The 16,307-nt window shown below is 37.9% G+C and overlaps 1 protein-coding gene across 2 annotated transcripts in view; it reads left to right on the top strand.

Annotated features, from left to right (window-relative positions):
- Positions 1-415: 415 nt before the first annotated feature.
- Positions 416-16,307, top strand: part of LOC6569559 (pituitary homeobox homolog Ptx1) — a 28,010-nt gene continuing 12,118 nt past the window's right edge. For both annotated transcript variants that reach the window (XM_001995908.2, XM_043215072.1), the window contains exons 1-2: positions 416-1,704; positions 5,628-6,428. In XM_001995908.2, coding sequence (XP_001995944.1) covers positions 5,909-6,428 — 520 coding nt within the window. In that variant the 5' untranslated portion in view covers positions 416-1,704; positions 5,628-5,908. The remainder of the gene's footprint in view (positions 1,705-5,627; positions 6,429-16,307) is intronic.

Here is a 16,307-nt window from a genome sequence, read left to right as displayed (position 1 = left end):
AGGGAGGAGTGCGCGCGCATACGGGGGAAAACCAGAAATGTGAAGCCAAAAGAGAAACAGAAACACAGCCGCAGAAAGAATATGGAGCAATATGGCGCTCTGTAAACACACACAGTGAGTGGCTGGGTGCGTAAGTGAGTGCGAAGGCGTGAGCGAAAGAGAGCGAGAGCAAGCGAGAGAGAGCGATCGACAGAGAGAGAGAGCGAGTGAAAGGAAACGGTTTTTATGGGGTGTGTCTTCCTTGTGGTCTCTGCACGCAATGCTCTCTCGCTCTCGCACAGCTAAACCCGCCGCCAGACTCGCCACTCGCTGTGCATGCGTGCTCGCTCGCACCCGCAGCCGGGCTCTGATAAGCGAGAATGAATGTGTGGGAAAAAGCGGTTTTCAGTTGGTAAAATCGAATTCCGTTATTCAGTTGCTGCCGTTTGCCAGTCGTCAACGTCGTCATCAGCGTCGTCGTCGCCGTCGCTGCTTCTGTTTTCGTAGTCGTTGTCGTCGTCGTCGTGCGTTTTTTTTTGGTGGCAACTAGCTACTCGCTGCTTGCTGTTGCATGCAACACCCCTCTACGCACTCGTTGCTGTCGCTGCTATTGCTGCCGCTAAAGCTGCTGCTGCTGCGACATATCCAACAGATACTTTTTGAATAGGTTTTCAATTCAGCCACGTCCTGTTACGGATGCAGACGCGTTGTGTTTCCGTTTCAACAAAAAGCAAACAACAAAACGAAAAAAGTTGATCGACTTCTTTTTTGCCATAGACAACAACAAAAACAACAACACAACAGCAACAACAACACGACTATTTAGCCTAATTACGCGCTGGATTAAATTATTAAAAACATTAAAGCCGACGCGGATTTAGAAGCAACACAGCCGGTTTGCCGACAAACGATTCTTTCTATCTACACACACATACGCATGATTGTATGCGTCTATCGTGAGTGTGTGTGTGCGTGTGTGTCGGAGTGTGTGCGTGTCGTGTATGTGTGCCGAGTGTGTGTGCGTGTGTGTGTGAAGAGTCGGCTATAATAGCAACGACGTCGCATTAAAAACATATCCATGAGTTACTTAAAATTAATCACTAACATAATCACTGTGATTTTTATTTGAGCTACGCGTGTGCAACAAAAATAAAGATACAAAATACAAAATAAAAAAGTAAAAAAGTAAAAACAAAGTGTTGCCAATTTGTGTGCAAACTATAAAAAGCGTTTAAATGTTTTAGCCATAAATGAAAGAAGCAGAAAAATAAATGAAAACAACACACACAGCCAACAAATACACCCAAAACAAATCTGTTGCAACAACAACAACAACACCAACAACAACAATATTAAAACGCTAAACGAATTTCTGGTATCTGTAATTTATCAATAAGTTCAACGACAAGTTTTTCCCAAAACAAAAAAAGATTTATTACCGACGCAGACGACGCAGCCCACGCGACATTTCTGAAATCTTGAGTATTTTCACAATGAATTATCAAATGAATGCAATCTGATTTATTGCCAAGTGCACAACATTTGACCCACATTAAAGTGCCAACAATCATCCAAAAAACGAACAGAGTTCAAATCGGAAGAGCAGCAAACAACAAAACAGCAAACCCAAACCCAACCAAACTCACCTCTGGTGATCATTTCTAGCCGTCAAATTGACGTCGCTAGCAAGTGGATTAATTTGAATTTCTTTTCCATCAGTTGGAGGTAAGCAGAAGCATTTTATTTTTGATGACAAATAAACCATTGGCTGATTGAACACATTTTACAATAAAAGAGACGCGAAGCAAGAATTTTAATATTCACAAATAACTATAAAATATAAAAGAAATGATTTAAAGAATTTGCTAAATATGATATAAATTAAACTGGTCGTAAAGTTTTGGGTAATATTTAATAGCAAGTTTGGTTAAAAATAAAATAAATTACTTTCGTCATAAAATTTAAGGCAAGCAAAACAAGAGCAACCAACTTGGGCACAACGAAGTTGAAATACCCTTTAATGCAGATAGAAGACTAACAATCTATTGAAATAATAATATTTAAAAGTAAGAAGAAACCATCAAATATTTATAAAATATTAAGAAATTTGACTCGTAGTAAATTGTATAGTTATAATCATGGCAAAATATATTTATATTATACAAATTATATGCGTCTCAGAAATTCAAAATAAGCAGAGAAAATGATTGACGCAACTTTCTCTTTCCAAGAAATTTATTTAAAAATTTGCCAAGCACTTCTGAGAAACATTTTAATTGTTGTCAGTTTAGCCTATTTGTAGAGAGTTAAACCAGGCCCTGTCTGCTAAATAAAATAACAATACGAAAAGCTCCCGAATCTGCTTAAAACTAGTCATAAAAGTACTTGTTGAACAAGAGCTTAAATGGGTTTTGAGTATTTTGCTGCACTCTCGCGCCAGACATAAATCAACGCGACTCGAGTCGAGTCGAGTCGACTCCTAATCATCAGACAATGTAACCATAAAGTGGAAGTTACCCGCTAATTGCCATTGACGTCACTTGAACAATTAGTTGCGAATTTTGGGATGGAAAAAACCAAAGAACCAAAAATATACAAGCAAATGACATCCAGGGGGAAAAATAATTTAAATAAATTAATAAAATTAAATAGAAATGCCAACACGTTAAAAAAAAAACCTTGGCAAAACATAGAAATCTTGCCACCTTTTGACTGCAACTATTTGCTCTGTCCGATAAGGCCCCAAACGGGTGGGGGAAGGGTGGTGCAGGAGCAGGGGCAGGCATAGCCAAAAACAAAAAATGGAGAGCAGCAGCAGCAAGAAAAGCTGCGGCAATAAAGTGACATAAAAATAATTTCTGGCATGCCTTTGTCTTAGAGCATCATTATGTAAATAAATTCTTACTTCTGGCACAAAATGACTTGACGAAAAAATAGGCAGCGAAAAGAGCGACAAGAGAAATAATATTTATTAGCACTGCGGCAAATAAATATGCCACAAATGATGCCCCAACAAAATTGACAACAATGTGAGAAAATGCAAAAGAAAAAAAAAACACTTTTCATCTGCACATCAAAAAAGAAAGAGCAAAATAATAATAAATGAAGTGTGGTCATAAATAAACCAAACGTTGCTGTTTAAATCTGTTTAATGTGAAATTATGTTTATTATTGTTATTAAAACAACCGCAAGGCAATTTAATATTACAGCCGCACTAATCCACTAGGGATCAAGTGCAGATCAAGCGGCATTATCAAGTATAAATTTTCAATTTGAGGCCAAATCGAAATCGAAAGTGACAAATCAAATTGAAATTTAATACGAAATTCACAATAATTAAAAACAGGCGCCGACGTCACAAATAAACATATATTTAAACAAAAATAATTCTTCCAGTCTTTATTGTTTTTTTCTAGTCGGATTTATGATTGGAAAGTTGAGAGGTTTTTGTTAGTTTATTTTCTATGTTCTGCTTGCGACGTATAATTTATTAAATTTTTTACAACTATTTATTTAAGTTTCATGTTTTATTTTGTATTTTTTTTTTTTTTTTTTTGCTTTTCGAATGCTTTTATTTTTGTTATGATTGAGATTAGATAAGAATTTATTGCAACGAGCGCTTTGTTTGGCTTTGGTTGATAGCGCACAAATGTGCCAAATGCGAACGGCAAGCAGCCCGAGAATAGTTGAAGGTAGTCATAACCAGCAGTTAGGGGCAATTCCATCGATTGCTAGAAATACAAATATATATATATATTTCTATATATGTATATATATATAGATCGGGCCACAATTGGCAACAGTTAATTGATTTACGAACATTTATGGCTATTTTTGGGATACTGTCAGTAGTTTTTTTAATAGACATTTCCTTCTGCGGTGTTTAATTTTAATTTTTTAAATTTATTGCACAGAAGCAGCAGTTTGTGGTATTTCCCCTCTCACACACACACCTCCCCCACACTCTGGGAGTGGTTGCCAAATTCACTTGGTTACTGCTGTGGTAATAATAATAAAAAGAAGGCACAAGAAAAAAATACAAAATAATTCACAGAAATGTAAATATTGTTACATTGATAAGCAGCAGCTTGTTATCTTTGTCAAGCTCCCACTCTCTCTCTCCCACTCTCTCTCTCTCTCTCTCTCTCTCTATCTATCTTTAGACATGTTGTCCATTAAATGTTTATAAAGGGCATTTTGATGTTGTGCATAGGCTACACGCCTAGGTAGAAGGTAGCATCTATATTATACATATATTCTTGTTCAGCAGCAAAAAATTATCTCAGATACTTTAAGAGCCACAAGCTTCTCTTCATTTTTTGAGTTGGACAAAATTATCAATAAAATAAATGGTAGTTTATAACTTTGCTAAACTCAGCAAAAAAATTATGAGTCTGAAGAAAAGCATTGCAAAGTCGCCACAGTTTTAACACCAAGGGTAGTTCTACTTATTAATCAGAAATTATATTTCTAAAAGGCAAACAGAACTTTTCTTGATTTTTCTTGAATTTAGAAAAAAAAAGTATAATGTTAAGTGTTTGTTTCCTTATTCTTATACGGTATATTTGACTTTTTATATTTAAATTATTATTAAACATTGGTATTATACGCTTCAAAACATATACAATCAATTTTAGATAACTTACATTCATAAAATTTAAATTGAAAAAAAACTTTGAATTGGCAATCCTTCAAAACTCATATTTTTTCCAAGCAAACATATTTCTTGCTTATTGATTGGTGAGCTCTTTTTAAATTTAAAATGTTTTGCTAGTACTTAAATACTTTTTTTAAAACCTTGTCAGTTTTTAAGGTGATTATTCCTTAAGGGCTATTTAATGTCTGAGTTAACAGGGTATCTGGTAGGCGAGCTCTGTCATCGACATTACGCTTACTTGTCTGAGACTGTGATAAGAAGTTAGCTAGGTGTAGGAATCTCTTCGTGTCGTGGCCTGTGTTGTCAACTTAAGGCGCAAACGTCTTAAACCGGCACCCACAGCGATTTACGATTGCAGGGCATCTCGGATCGCTTTTTTTTTTTAGCGTTGTATGTATTTAGTTACAAGAGACGCAGACTCGGCGGTGGTGCGAGCCTCCACTGATGTGGTATTAACCCCTTTGACGTCTTTGGTGTTAAGTTGCCGTTGTTTCTGGTGTTTGGGTTAAGCTCACTGTTTGCTTCAATGTGATAAAAGCAAAAAAACAAAAAAAGCGTTGCGCTGCGTTTGCCACAGGTAGCCAACAGATACACAACTATAGATACAGATACATAAAGATAAAGGCAACAGGCGAAAGTAATTGTGATAATAAATACACTCAGAAAAAGCATACGAGTGTGTATTGTGCTTAAGTCAAGCTACAAATATTGTCAAAGGTCCATCGATCGAAAAGAGAACTAAACTCATTCATCAGATTTTATTTATCTAGAATAATTTTATCCAGAGAAGAAAATTATTATTTCAAAATGCAGATTCATTTATGAAAATTCACAATAGAAAAATCGAATTCTCTTTGAGTTATTTAAGCAAAATTTATATCAATTTTAAATCTGTTGAATTTTACCTCTAAAACACACTGTTTTTCTCCAAGTGTATTTCACATTTAATCAACTCGCAATTTTGCTACTTTTTTGTTGTATTTTTTGCAGCATCGCCGCGCGCTTCGCAGCCGCAGCGATCTCTCAGATACAGCCGCAACTTGGATCTGCTTTCGCCACAGTTGGAAGATACCGGCCTCAAGACGACGACATTCTTGCAACATTTTAAGGACGTCGTCACGACGAAGTTCAACGGCCGTGATCATCATTTGCCGCCGCTGCATCCAGCGCATCCGGCGCACCACCAACAGACAGCGGGGCTGCACCACCACCATCAGCCGCATCAGGCTGTCGCCCAGAGTTTCTCCACCATTTTTCCAACGTATCTAGGCATGGACCGCGCCGCCGCCGCCGCCGGTGGCTGTGGCGTGGTCACCAGTTCCGCCACCGCCTTGGGACCGGGCGGCATCGGTGCCGGCGGTGGTGGTGGTGTTGGCGGTGGCCTCGTCAGCGGTGCCCTCAACGGTTTGGAGGCCATGTCTGCTGAGTCGACGGGCCTCTGCCTGCAGGATCTGGTTAGTGCGGGCACAGCGAATGGTGCCGGCTCGGCGGGTTCGGCGGAAAGTGCCACCACTACGAGCACGGCGCTGAGCAGTGGCAGCTCGACGGTAAATGGCGGTGGCAGCAGTGCATCGGGCGCGGATCATTTGCACAGCCATCACAGTCTGCATGACTCCAGCTCATCGGTCAGCATCTCACCCGCCATCTCGAGCCTGATGCCCATCAGCAGCTTGAGTCATTTGCATCACACGGCAGCCGGCCAGGAGCTGGTCAACACCTATGCGCAGCATCCGCATCATGGCGTCGTGCCACCACACACACCGAAACACGAGCCGCTCGAGAAACTCAGAAGTAAGTACCGAATAGAGACGGTTACCTCAGATGTACCCATACACATTTAAAACGAATGAAACAAAATATGAGCTTGTAGTTGTGAACAGACAGAAGGAAGGATAACACAAAGTTTGTTTAATGTTATCGATAACTTCCCAATTTAATTACAATCGATAAATATCAATTTCCGAGCACAGTTTTCTTTTTAAAAGTTACTCTCTCCAAGTATGCCACACTCTATACTCTCTTTTGAGATTAAAATTGTGGGCATTCATATCAATTGTAAGTCGCAACCCATTCAAGAAAGTTGATTTCGTATTATCGATAGATAAAGCTCGATTTCCTATATTATGGGTGATATTCTAAATGCTTCAAATAATATCAACTTACAGTTATGAGCAGACTGAAAGAGGCATCCGATGAAGTTTATTTTTTGCTATCGATAAATGACTCAATCGATAAATATTAATGTCGGACAGAGTATTTCTAAGTCTGTCGCACTCTCAACTTAATTACTCTGGTTTTTGAAGACATTTTATGGGGCCAGCTGTGGGCATAGCCCTCTGCCTCAGTCAAGTCAATTTCTTGGCCAATTTGTTCTACAATTTATTTGTCTGCCACGATGTGGAATTGGGGTCTACCGTCCTCCCCAAACCCCCCACCAAAACAAAAAAAAAAGCCGCTCGCTGCGCGCAGCTAACAAATTTACAAGTAATTAATGCGCTCATAATTCACACAAGCGTCGCCGTTATGCGGTGCGTATGCGTGATATTATCTATGCATGTGCGTGTATGTGTGTTTGTTTTTGGGTGTGTGTTGGTGTTGCATGTTGTTGTTTTGGCTAGTTGCTGTTGCAACAAGTGTCCACATTCACAGCCAAACATTGAGTCGCAAATCGAGACTCGCTTTTCATATTCATACTCATCGCATCGCATCGCATCTCTTTTTTCTTTCTTTTTTTTTGGCAACAACTGTCAGCAACAGCTGTCGTCATCTTCAATATTCATTCGTTACAGCCAATCATTCACGCTCTCAATACTTGCTCACTCCATCATTCATGCGCTGCTCGTAAATTTCTAAACAATGTGCAAATATTGCCTGTACACTCAGAAAAAAATCATGATGAAATTTAGAAAAAAAAAACGCCCCAAAATAAAATGCTTCTCCAAAATGTAGATATGCAAACCCTGATTCCATTAACTGTGATCTCTTCAAATAATAATGTTTAATAATAATATAAGTAAGAAAAAAATGTTAACAACAGTTCTTTAATATATTTAAAAAAGAGCCACAAACTACAATTATATTTAATTTACATTCTGCACAACACTTAGCGCCAGAAGCACGACGAACTTCCAAAATTCAAATCGAATTATTTTCTGAGTGTACCCTTATACTCCTCCCTCCTCCCAAAAAAGCTATCACTTCAGTGACAACATGCACGCCTCATGCATATTCATAATAATCATTGTGTAATCATTAGCGCATAATCTTCATAAAAGCGTAACAAAGGCGAACAACAACAACAACAACTAGAAAAAAATATATATGTAGAAAAAGAACTAAACAACTTTGAGTTTTGCTGCGCATGTCACGGCTAATTGAGCACCCTTCTGGCGTAGTGCCGAAGGCAACACTCTTCTCATTCCCAATTCTCAATTCCCCTGCCCTTTCCCTTTCCAGCAGTCAGGCCCAATTCCGTTTGATGCTGCGAGGGGTCGCTCGATGCCTGAAATTTGATATGTGCATTGTAGTCAAGTGTTTGTTGTTCCGTTTACACTAATTGTTATGGGAATTTGGCTGCGGAAACACAGTCGGACATATTCTTGCCGAGAGGTGTTGCCTGTAAATGTGTACAAAATTGGGTGATTCAAGTGCAATTGAAAAAGTCATATTGTCTCTGATACAAGTGTCAAATTTGATAGTCATTGGTAGTTCTTTGAAAATAGAAACAGCATTAAAGGCATTTCATAAATATTTGCAGTTTCGAGTTTGGAGAACTTTGAGTGCCGGTCTGAAAACAGAAACATCATCATTGTTGATAAATATTTGTGCATTTAAATTTTATACAGTATTTACTTGTTGGAGATATGCAGAACATTAAGTGCCGATCTGAAAATAGAGTCGATTTAAATACTAAATATTTAAAAATTAAAATTTGTTTGGAGAACTTTGAGAACACTGACTTTGAGTTATAGGATTTATCGAGTAAATGTTAACAAATTCTGTTGAAGTTGAAGTTAAACAACAATTCTTCTTAACTTACATTTATAATCTGCAAATAACTGAGAAATAACCTTCAACTGAGCTCGAGTTTCTGGTTTAATTAAAACTTTACCTTATACAAAACTTCTTCTCCATTTAAATTTATAACTCTGCGAATACCACTATAATATATTCCTTAAATAAAGTACAAATGAGTTTATATACTTGGATTCATTAGACTTAATCTAACTTATTCCCCCAAAGTTGACGTTATACAACACTGCTACTGCTCCATTTGGTATGAATTTGAATTCGTGCAACTTTTAGTTGTGCTTCAATTTGTATTCAAGCTTGGCAGCCGCATTTGTCTGCTTCAGCTGAGAGATTTGTTAGCTGTCTCCAAACTCAGAGGCAACCTATGCCCTAAGCACCTTCTACGCTTACTTCGGGTTAACAGCCCTTGCAAACTTTGCACTCGACACCCAAGAGTGTTGGTAGGGGGTAGTTGGGGAGGGGAGGGGCTGCAGATACGAGAAGGTGTGTTGCCATTTTAGCCGCAGCTGTCTGGCCATTATTTTATTTGCGTACCAAAACAATTTAACACAAAAATTGTGCGCATTTAAAATATGCACGAGTGCAGCTATCCTTTGACACACACACACACACATACACACACATACACACACTCACACAGACAGGCAGATGATGTTGCAGGTGCATGGCAAAAGGCAACGCGCATGTTGCCAACAAATTTCACTCTGGTTGTTAGTTGTTGTTCCCATTGTTGTTGTTGTCTTTATTGTTTACGCTCTTGTTTAAATAATGGCCACACAACGTGCTGCTGCTGTTTGCTGGTTGCACATCGCAATTGGATTTTCAATTATTGGCCAATTTAATGGTCTGCCACAGCAGCTTCCCCGACCAACCCCATTTTAGCCAAATCAAACCACCTACACAACCATTTTGCTTGGGCTATGAAAAATTTAAGTTTTATTTGTATAGAGGGGGAAATGTTTTTCTATTTTTTTATGATTGCAGTTTTTTATGAGCTACACACACACACACACACACACACACAGTGGCACACTCGCACACACCTCTTTGAGTGCGCTTAATAATATATATTTTTGGACGCATTATTTTATGGTTTGTGTGCGTGTTTTTATTTCGAGTTTTGCGCTCAAAGGATTTCAAGTTCACGTACACTAATGTTGTCCGACTGTCAGCTCTCTCTCAGTATTTTCATTTTTTCATTTTTTTCATTTTATTTTTGCAGCGTGTAAAACAATAAAAATGTTAATGCTTTTTAATACCAGCGGACTACAACTCTTTAATGTCTCTTTCTGGCTGGCAGCTGGCCATGTTTGTCAGTTGTTGCCCACTTGAATTATGTTGTCAGCAGCTGCCAGCGCAACAGCTCAAAAGCTTTGCCTACTCTATAACATTTACATAACTCTCTGTATTGAATGGAATTGAGCTCAATTTTCGGAAATCACATATACTAAACCAAGTCAAGTCTTGAGAGAGAGAGAGAAAACTAGCCTTGTATTAGGAATTTCCTATTGATTCAACTACAAAACGAACTCAAATTAAGTACACAAAAATCGGAAGCCAATAATACACTATTAGATGAGCCCAGTTGTTCAAAAATGAGGTAGCTTGAATCAAGCTTGTTGACTGCTTATAGCATTTTTTGTTTTAGGATTGTAGTTCTTAGTTTGAGATTAAAATCTTAGTTCTTGATTCAATGTTCAATCCGAATTCTAGATCGAAGAAAGTGCATGATTAAGATTCGCAATTTAGTTTGAAGAACGCTTTTGGTTTCTTTTGTACTTTTTAGCCCTGAACATTTGTATCTAAGTAAGTGCAAACATCATTGTATCTACATAAATAGTTGCGCATGCCCAAAAACCAAAACGATCTTCAGTATTTGCTGAAGACTAACAATGAAACCTCGAGAAAGCACACAACAAACCAAAATCAGAGCAGTTTACATTTTTGGTTGTTATGCAAATAGTATAAAAATTGTGGTTCTTGATATTGTTTTTGTGTTTTTGTTTTTTATTATGACCGAGTCCTTTGCGTGTTTGCCAAGTTGTGGTTACACATACAGATACAAATACAGATACAGATACAGATACTACTCGCATAGATATGATAGAACTATTTGCCTACGACAATGTTTGTAGTTTGTAGCGCTTGATAAAATATTAAATTGCCGGCTGTAGTTAAGTGTCTGTATCTGTATCTGTAGCTGTAGCTGTATCTGTTTCTGTATTTGTATCTGTAACTGTGGCTGTATCTGTATCTAAGTGAGTGCGAGAATTTTCTGCTCGACTCTTCTGATGAAATCTTGTTATCTATTGTGCCCTCTGTCTGATAGTTGCATTACCTTAGGTCCCTCACTTAAATGTGTAACATTTGACTAGGGGTCTTTCTCTCTTTTTGTTGTTTTACTAGTTGTTTGTTTGGCCAACGCAGGCACAAAGTGTTAATGGCACGTGCACAGCTCGAGAGCTCGATATGCCAGTCTACACTCAAAGAAAAACACTGCTCAAAATTCGTGTGCAAACGGTCAAGTTAACCTATCAAGTCAGAATTTTCGAGTCGACAAAATATAAAAATATGTTTCGGTTAACAAAATCTGTACTCCATAACAATTTCATTACTCCCTAAAGTAAACATCCTTTTTAATTGCTTAATTTTCATTGCGCTGCTTTTTCTGAGTACAACATTTGCTTGCTTAAATTAGTCATTACATTATTTTCAAGTTTAGCTGAAGCTGTAGCTCTTTAAGGCAGCCATTCTATGAAAAAGATATTTCAACAATTTCCCAAACGAAAATATTAAGCATTATAAATTTGCAGGACTGCTTTCCGCAAAGCGCTTAATAATGGAGCCGTGTCTGTGTGAGGACATGGCTCAGATACAGATGCAGAAACACATGCATAGATACACATACTGGTTCACCCCAAGGATACAGGATACAGGCTACTTTAAATTCAACGTGTGCCGTGTCTCAAACAATTTCTTTATGAATATAAATACGCTTTATCGATTTTTGTTTTTGTTTTTCTTTTTGTTTTTTTCTTGTCGTCGCCGCAGCCATTTTGTAATTTGTTGTCGTCTTCTTAAAGTCGGTTGCACAATTTAAGCACACAATTTTCACAAGAGTTCATTTTCATGGCAAATCTCTCTCTTTTTGTTTGGCATAATTGCGCACATATGTCAAAGATACAAAGATCCTCACTTGCAATTGCAAAACACCCCATAAATTGTATGTGGGTGGAGATGTGGGTTGCTTGACTGGACCAATGATAATCACCGCCCTCCCCCCCACATTGGCAACGCCCACTTTTAGTTTTGGAGTGCAGCAAAAGGACATGGCAAAAACTGCCCATATATCAATCCAGCAAGACATGTGTCTCTCTCCCAATCTCCCATTCTCTTTCCTTCTCTCTCTCTCTCTCTCTCTCTCTCTCTGTGTCTGGCACTGATTTCGTTTATATAAATTATAATGTCATTATGGCAACCAGCCACACCCCCTCCCCACTTCCTTCCCCTTCTCTCCTTTGCTCCTTAGTATCCACTCTGTGTATCTGTATCTCCGGCAACCGCAATTACGTCGCAATGGAAAACTTTCTTTGTGGAATGGTTTCTTTTTGCTGAGACTCCGTCGTTTTTCGCCACTGTCCGCCTCTTTCTCATTATCCGGTATCGTGCAATTTCCTAAAAATGTCGCATTAGAGATTATCTGTGTGGAAACAAACACACACACACACACATAAGCACACACACTGACTGTGTGTGTCCTGTGGCCAAATGACCCAACTGGACATCAACTGGAGCCAAAAAATTTGAGCTGACAGTCGAGAAAATTACGGAAAAAGGCATTGCAGTGGAAAACTACAACCAAACTGAAGCCAACATCTGAACTGAGCTCAACTGAACAGCAGCAGCAGTAGACAACGACAACGACAACGAAGTACGACAGTTTTTGGGGTCCGGTCTTGGTCTTATCCTTATCTGCAGGACGACGGCTAATGAGCTCGACTGCCTGACTCTGCCTGACTCTGCCGGACTTGCTGCTTGTCTGGGAGGGTTGCTTGGATTGCTTTTTGTGGTTTCGGGGGGGCCATGTCAATGTTATTGCAGTGATTTCTATGTGCACACTTGGAAAAAACAAAGCCCTCAATTTTTAAAAATCGCCTGAAAACTAGAAAGTTTTTCTGGTTTTTAGAAATCATTTTTAACTATAAGAAAATATTTTTCTATAAATTCGAAAGGCTGGCCTTAAATAGACTATCCCAAAAATGTGTTAAGACTTTAATTTTAAATATTTTATATCTTAAAATACACATGTTGAATAGTAATATAACTAACAAAAAAAAATATATATCAGAACTCATTATATCGGTATAAGTATATAGAATTTCAAAAATTCAGCTCGATTTTTTCAGAGTGTATTTGTGTGTGTGTGTGTGTGTGAGAGAGTTGTAGTTGTCCAGGCCAAGCTCATTATATGGCCATAATGTATGTATGTCCTGCTTGGCCATTGTCATTGTCTGGCAACTGTAAAGGATTAACTTAGTAGATTGTTGTTGCTGCTAGCACAAATAGCGCATAAAAAATTAAGTTTTTCCTCCTTTAACTAATTTTTACAACATTCTAAGCTAATTTCTAGTTGGGGGAATCTCAGCAAACGGAAACAATGTCAACATATGGTATAAAAATAAATAGAATAAGAAAACCTGTCGCATATTAACACTTTCTGTGCAGCAAATGTAGCGTGAAATTGGAAAAATATATACGTATAAATGTTTATATAGATATATATATATATTTGTATTATCAGAAGCGACCGCAACGTTTAACCCTTTTATAACTCAACCCCACAAAAACCGAGTGGTTTAATTTTGGAGAACAATGAAAGCAACTAACTTGTCAGAAAAGGGCTAGCCAAAAGGACAATTCCGATTTGTGTGTGTGTGTGTTGTGTGTATGCTTCTGTGTGTGTTTGTCTGTGCAGTCCAATCCCAATTCAACTGTCACATTAATCGTTTGTTTTTGGTCACGAAAATGATACAAGCAAACGTTGCTTCGCATTTTTCCTCCTCGTCGATTCTCTGGTTATTTTTATTTATTTTTTTTTTTGTGTGTCAAAGGACTCGCTCTCGGGGCGTACGTTTTGTCCAGCTTCCCTTGATCCTTTTGTCTGTGCGATTGTTTGTTTGTTTTGGTCTTGGGTCCTTGGTCCTTGGGCTGTGTATCCTGTAACCGTAAGGCTTGACAGTGCACAGGCTGGATAATTTATAGCTGCCTTTGCCGTGTCGTGTGTCAAAGTTTTTCCCAACAAAAAAATGTGTATACGTGTGTGTGTGTGTGTGTGTGTGTGAGTGTGTGTGTGTGTGTGTGGAGAAAATGTTTATGAATGAATCCGACAAATGGGCAAATGTATATGGCATATATAAAAATCAAAATCATTGCTATGGGCAAACATTTATTTCTCATTTCGTGTGCAGTTTCATATTTGCAGCATGATTAATAGTGTTGCGCCCTTAGTTAGGGGTTGCATATTGACTTTTGTTCTTTTGTTTACTCACGAGTCAGCCAAAAAAAGCATCATTTATATATATATATATATTGTTTGCTTTGGCAAGAAAAAAAAATGGAGAACAATGTTGAAATTGACGCTGACACTTGTTGTCACACAGCTCTTCGACTTGACATGGCCGAAATAATGTGTGTGTGCTGGGCAACGCCCACTTGGCCAGCAATTCTTTCGATTGACACTTGCCACTCACAGGAGCCTTGAAAAAGCATTGTGGGAACTCTGGCTAAATAACAGCAACAACTGCGACAACAACTGGCGGCAACAACTGCTGTCAACAACTGGCCAGCCAGCCACCAGCGGCTGACAGACGACAACGTTTTCAATATTATTTTTTTTGTGAAGAAGAAACGAAAAATCAAATTCAAATTAGTCGTGGAAATTTGTACGAAATATTTAAACAAATAAAAATCGCTGCGGTACGTGCTTTTCTTGGCGTTTTTTAGACCGTGTCGTTAAGAAAATATTTTTACATTTCCCCACTCGTTGCAAGAGGGGTGTGGGGGATGAGGGGACTACAGATGACGCTGGCGACCCATTTAACGGCACATGCTCAGGTTGAAAATTGGGCACAACATGAAAAACATAGCATCGACTATTAAAAAGCGTTTTGGTATTTTGGAAGGGCGGACGATATCATTAAAAAACCAAAACAAAACACTAGCTAAAAGACGACTGCATCTTGCTACCCATTGAGTAATCACAATATATATACTATAGCTACGATTGTGAAAATATATTTAAAAAATATGTATATATATATAAAATATATCACAATTATCTTTAACGCAGCATCAAAAATATTATATATGAGTTTCCATTTGCTGAATACATTTGTCAAAATATTTAAAACACTTTGTTTTGTGTCGAAGCACATAATTTTGATAAATTATGTAAGGTATAAGAAGTATACATTGAAACAATATTTAATGAATTACGAGATTTGTCAGAATTTAATAATAATAGACATAATTTATATCGACTATAAATTATAAGAAGTAAACATTCAAATAATAGTTAAGGAAATGTTTTAGAGGATTTTTACAATATGCAAGTGTGGATTTAAAAAACTAGTAATAAACACATCAAATAAATAAATGAAATACATACTTAAATGATCAAAAAAGAGATCGCCAAACACAAAACAAGTCCAACTCCTTCCAATATCTGATCTGCTGATATGTTTAGCATAAGATCATTCAATTTTTTGCATTGAATGATGCATCACAGTATTTATTATTTTTATTTTTTTTCTGACCCTTAAAATATTCCCATGTGCAAAAAAGGACATTTATAGTTTATGCCGAATAATAACAAATTATGTGCTCGTCACTGGGCAAAACACCCAGTGGAATACAGAAGCCATAAAGCAGACTCTATGATTTGGCTAAAAATAGCAATTAATAAGTTAAACTTTGGCGACAATGATAAACATTTTATGGACATGCATTTGTCACGATTGAGAACGCAAGTGAGAACGTTGTAAACGGCATAAATTATAGAACAGTGAAAAGAGCGTGTAATTAGGATCTCAGAACTCAGATACTAAACAATTTCACACACACACACACACCAACAACAACTACAACAACAACTCGACGAGCTAATTGTTTTGTGGAAAATGTCGCTGCGGGTGTTTGCAGCCAGGCTGGCAGGCACTTTAAAAACCACATAAAACTGACAACATGTGAAAATGCCATAAATTAGACAAAGAGCAGCGAGCAGTGAGCAAGGAAGTCCATAAGATTTAGGAGTCGTGGCCAGGAAGTCAAGACCCATGGGCCATATGGGCACACACCTCGAAGGTGCCCGGTGCCTCGCCCCCTAGAAAATATCAATTGCCTGGCCATAAATCTGAAATTGGGGAACATGTCAAAGGCTGAGACTAATTAATATGAAATTCAGCGTGACTAACTGCGGTAATTACAACACAATTATTATGCTGTAGTCCAAACTCATGGCTCAATTAAGCATCGAGATTTATGGGGAAAAGGAAAATAAAATATTTTTTTTTCTGATTAACGCTGACTTTCAAGCAGTAAAATTTTCATAATTAAGAGGCCAGAGACTTGGACCAGCTC

Source organism: Drosophila grimshawi, unplaced genomic scaffold (genome assembly GCF_018153295.1).
Source record: "Drosophila grimshawi isolate 15287-2541.00 unplaced genomic scaffold, ASM1815329v1 contig_311, whole genome shotgun sequence".
In the NCBI taxonomy this organism is placed as follows: domain Eukaryota; kingdom Metazoa; phylum Arthropoda; class Insecta; order Diptera; family Drosophilidae; genus Drosophila; species Drosophila grimshawi.
This window is presented reverse-complemented; position numbering and strand designations above follow the sequence as displayed.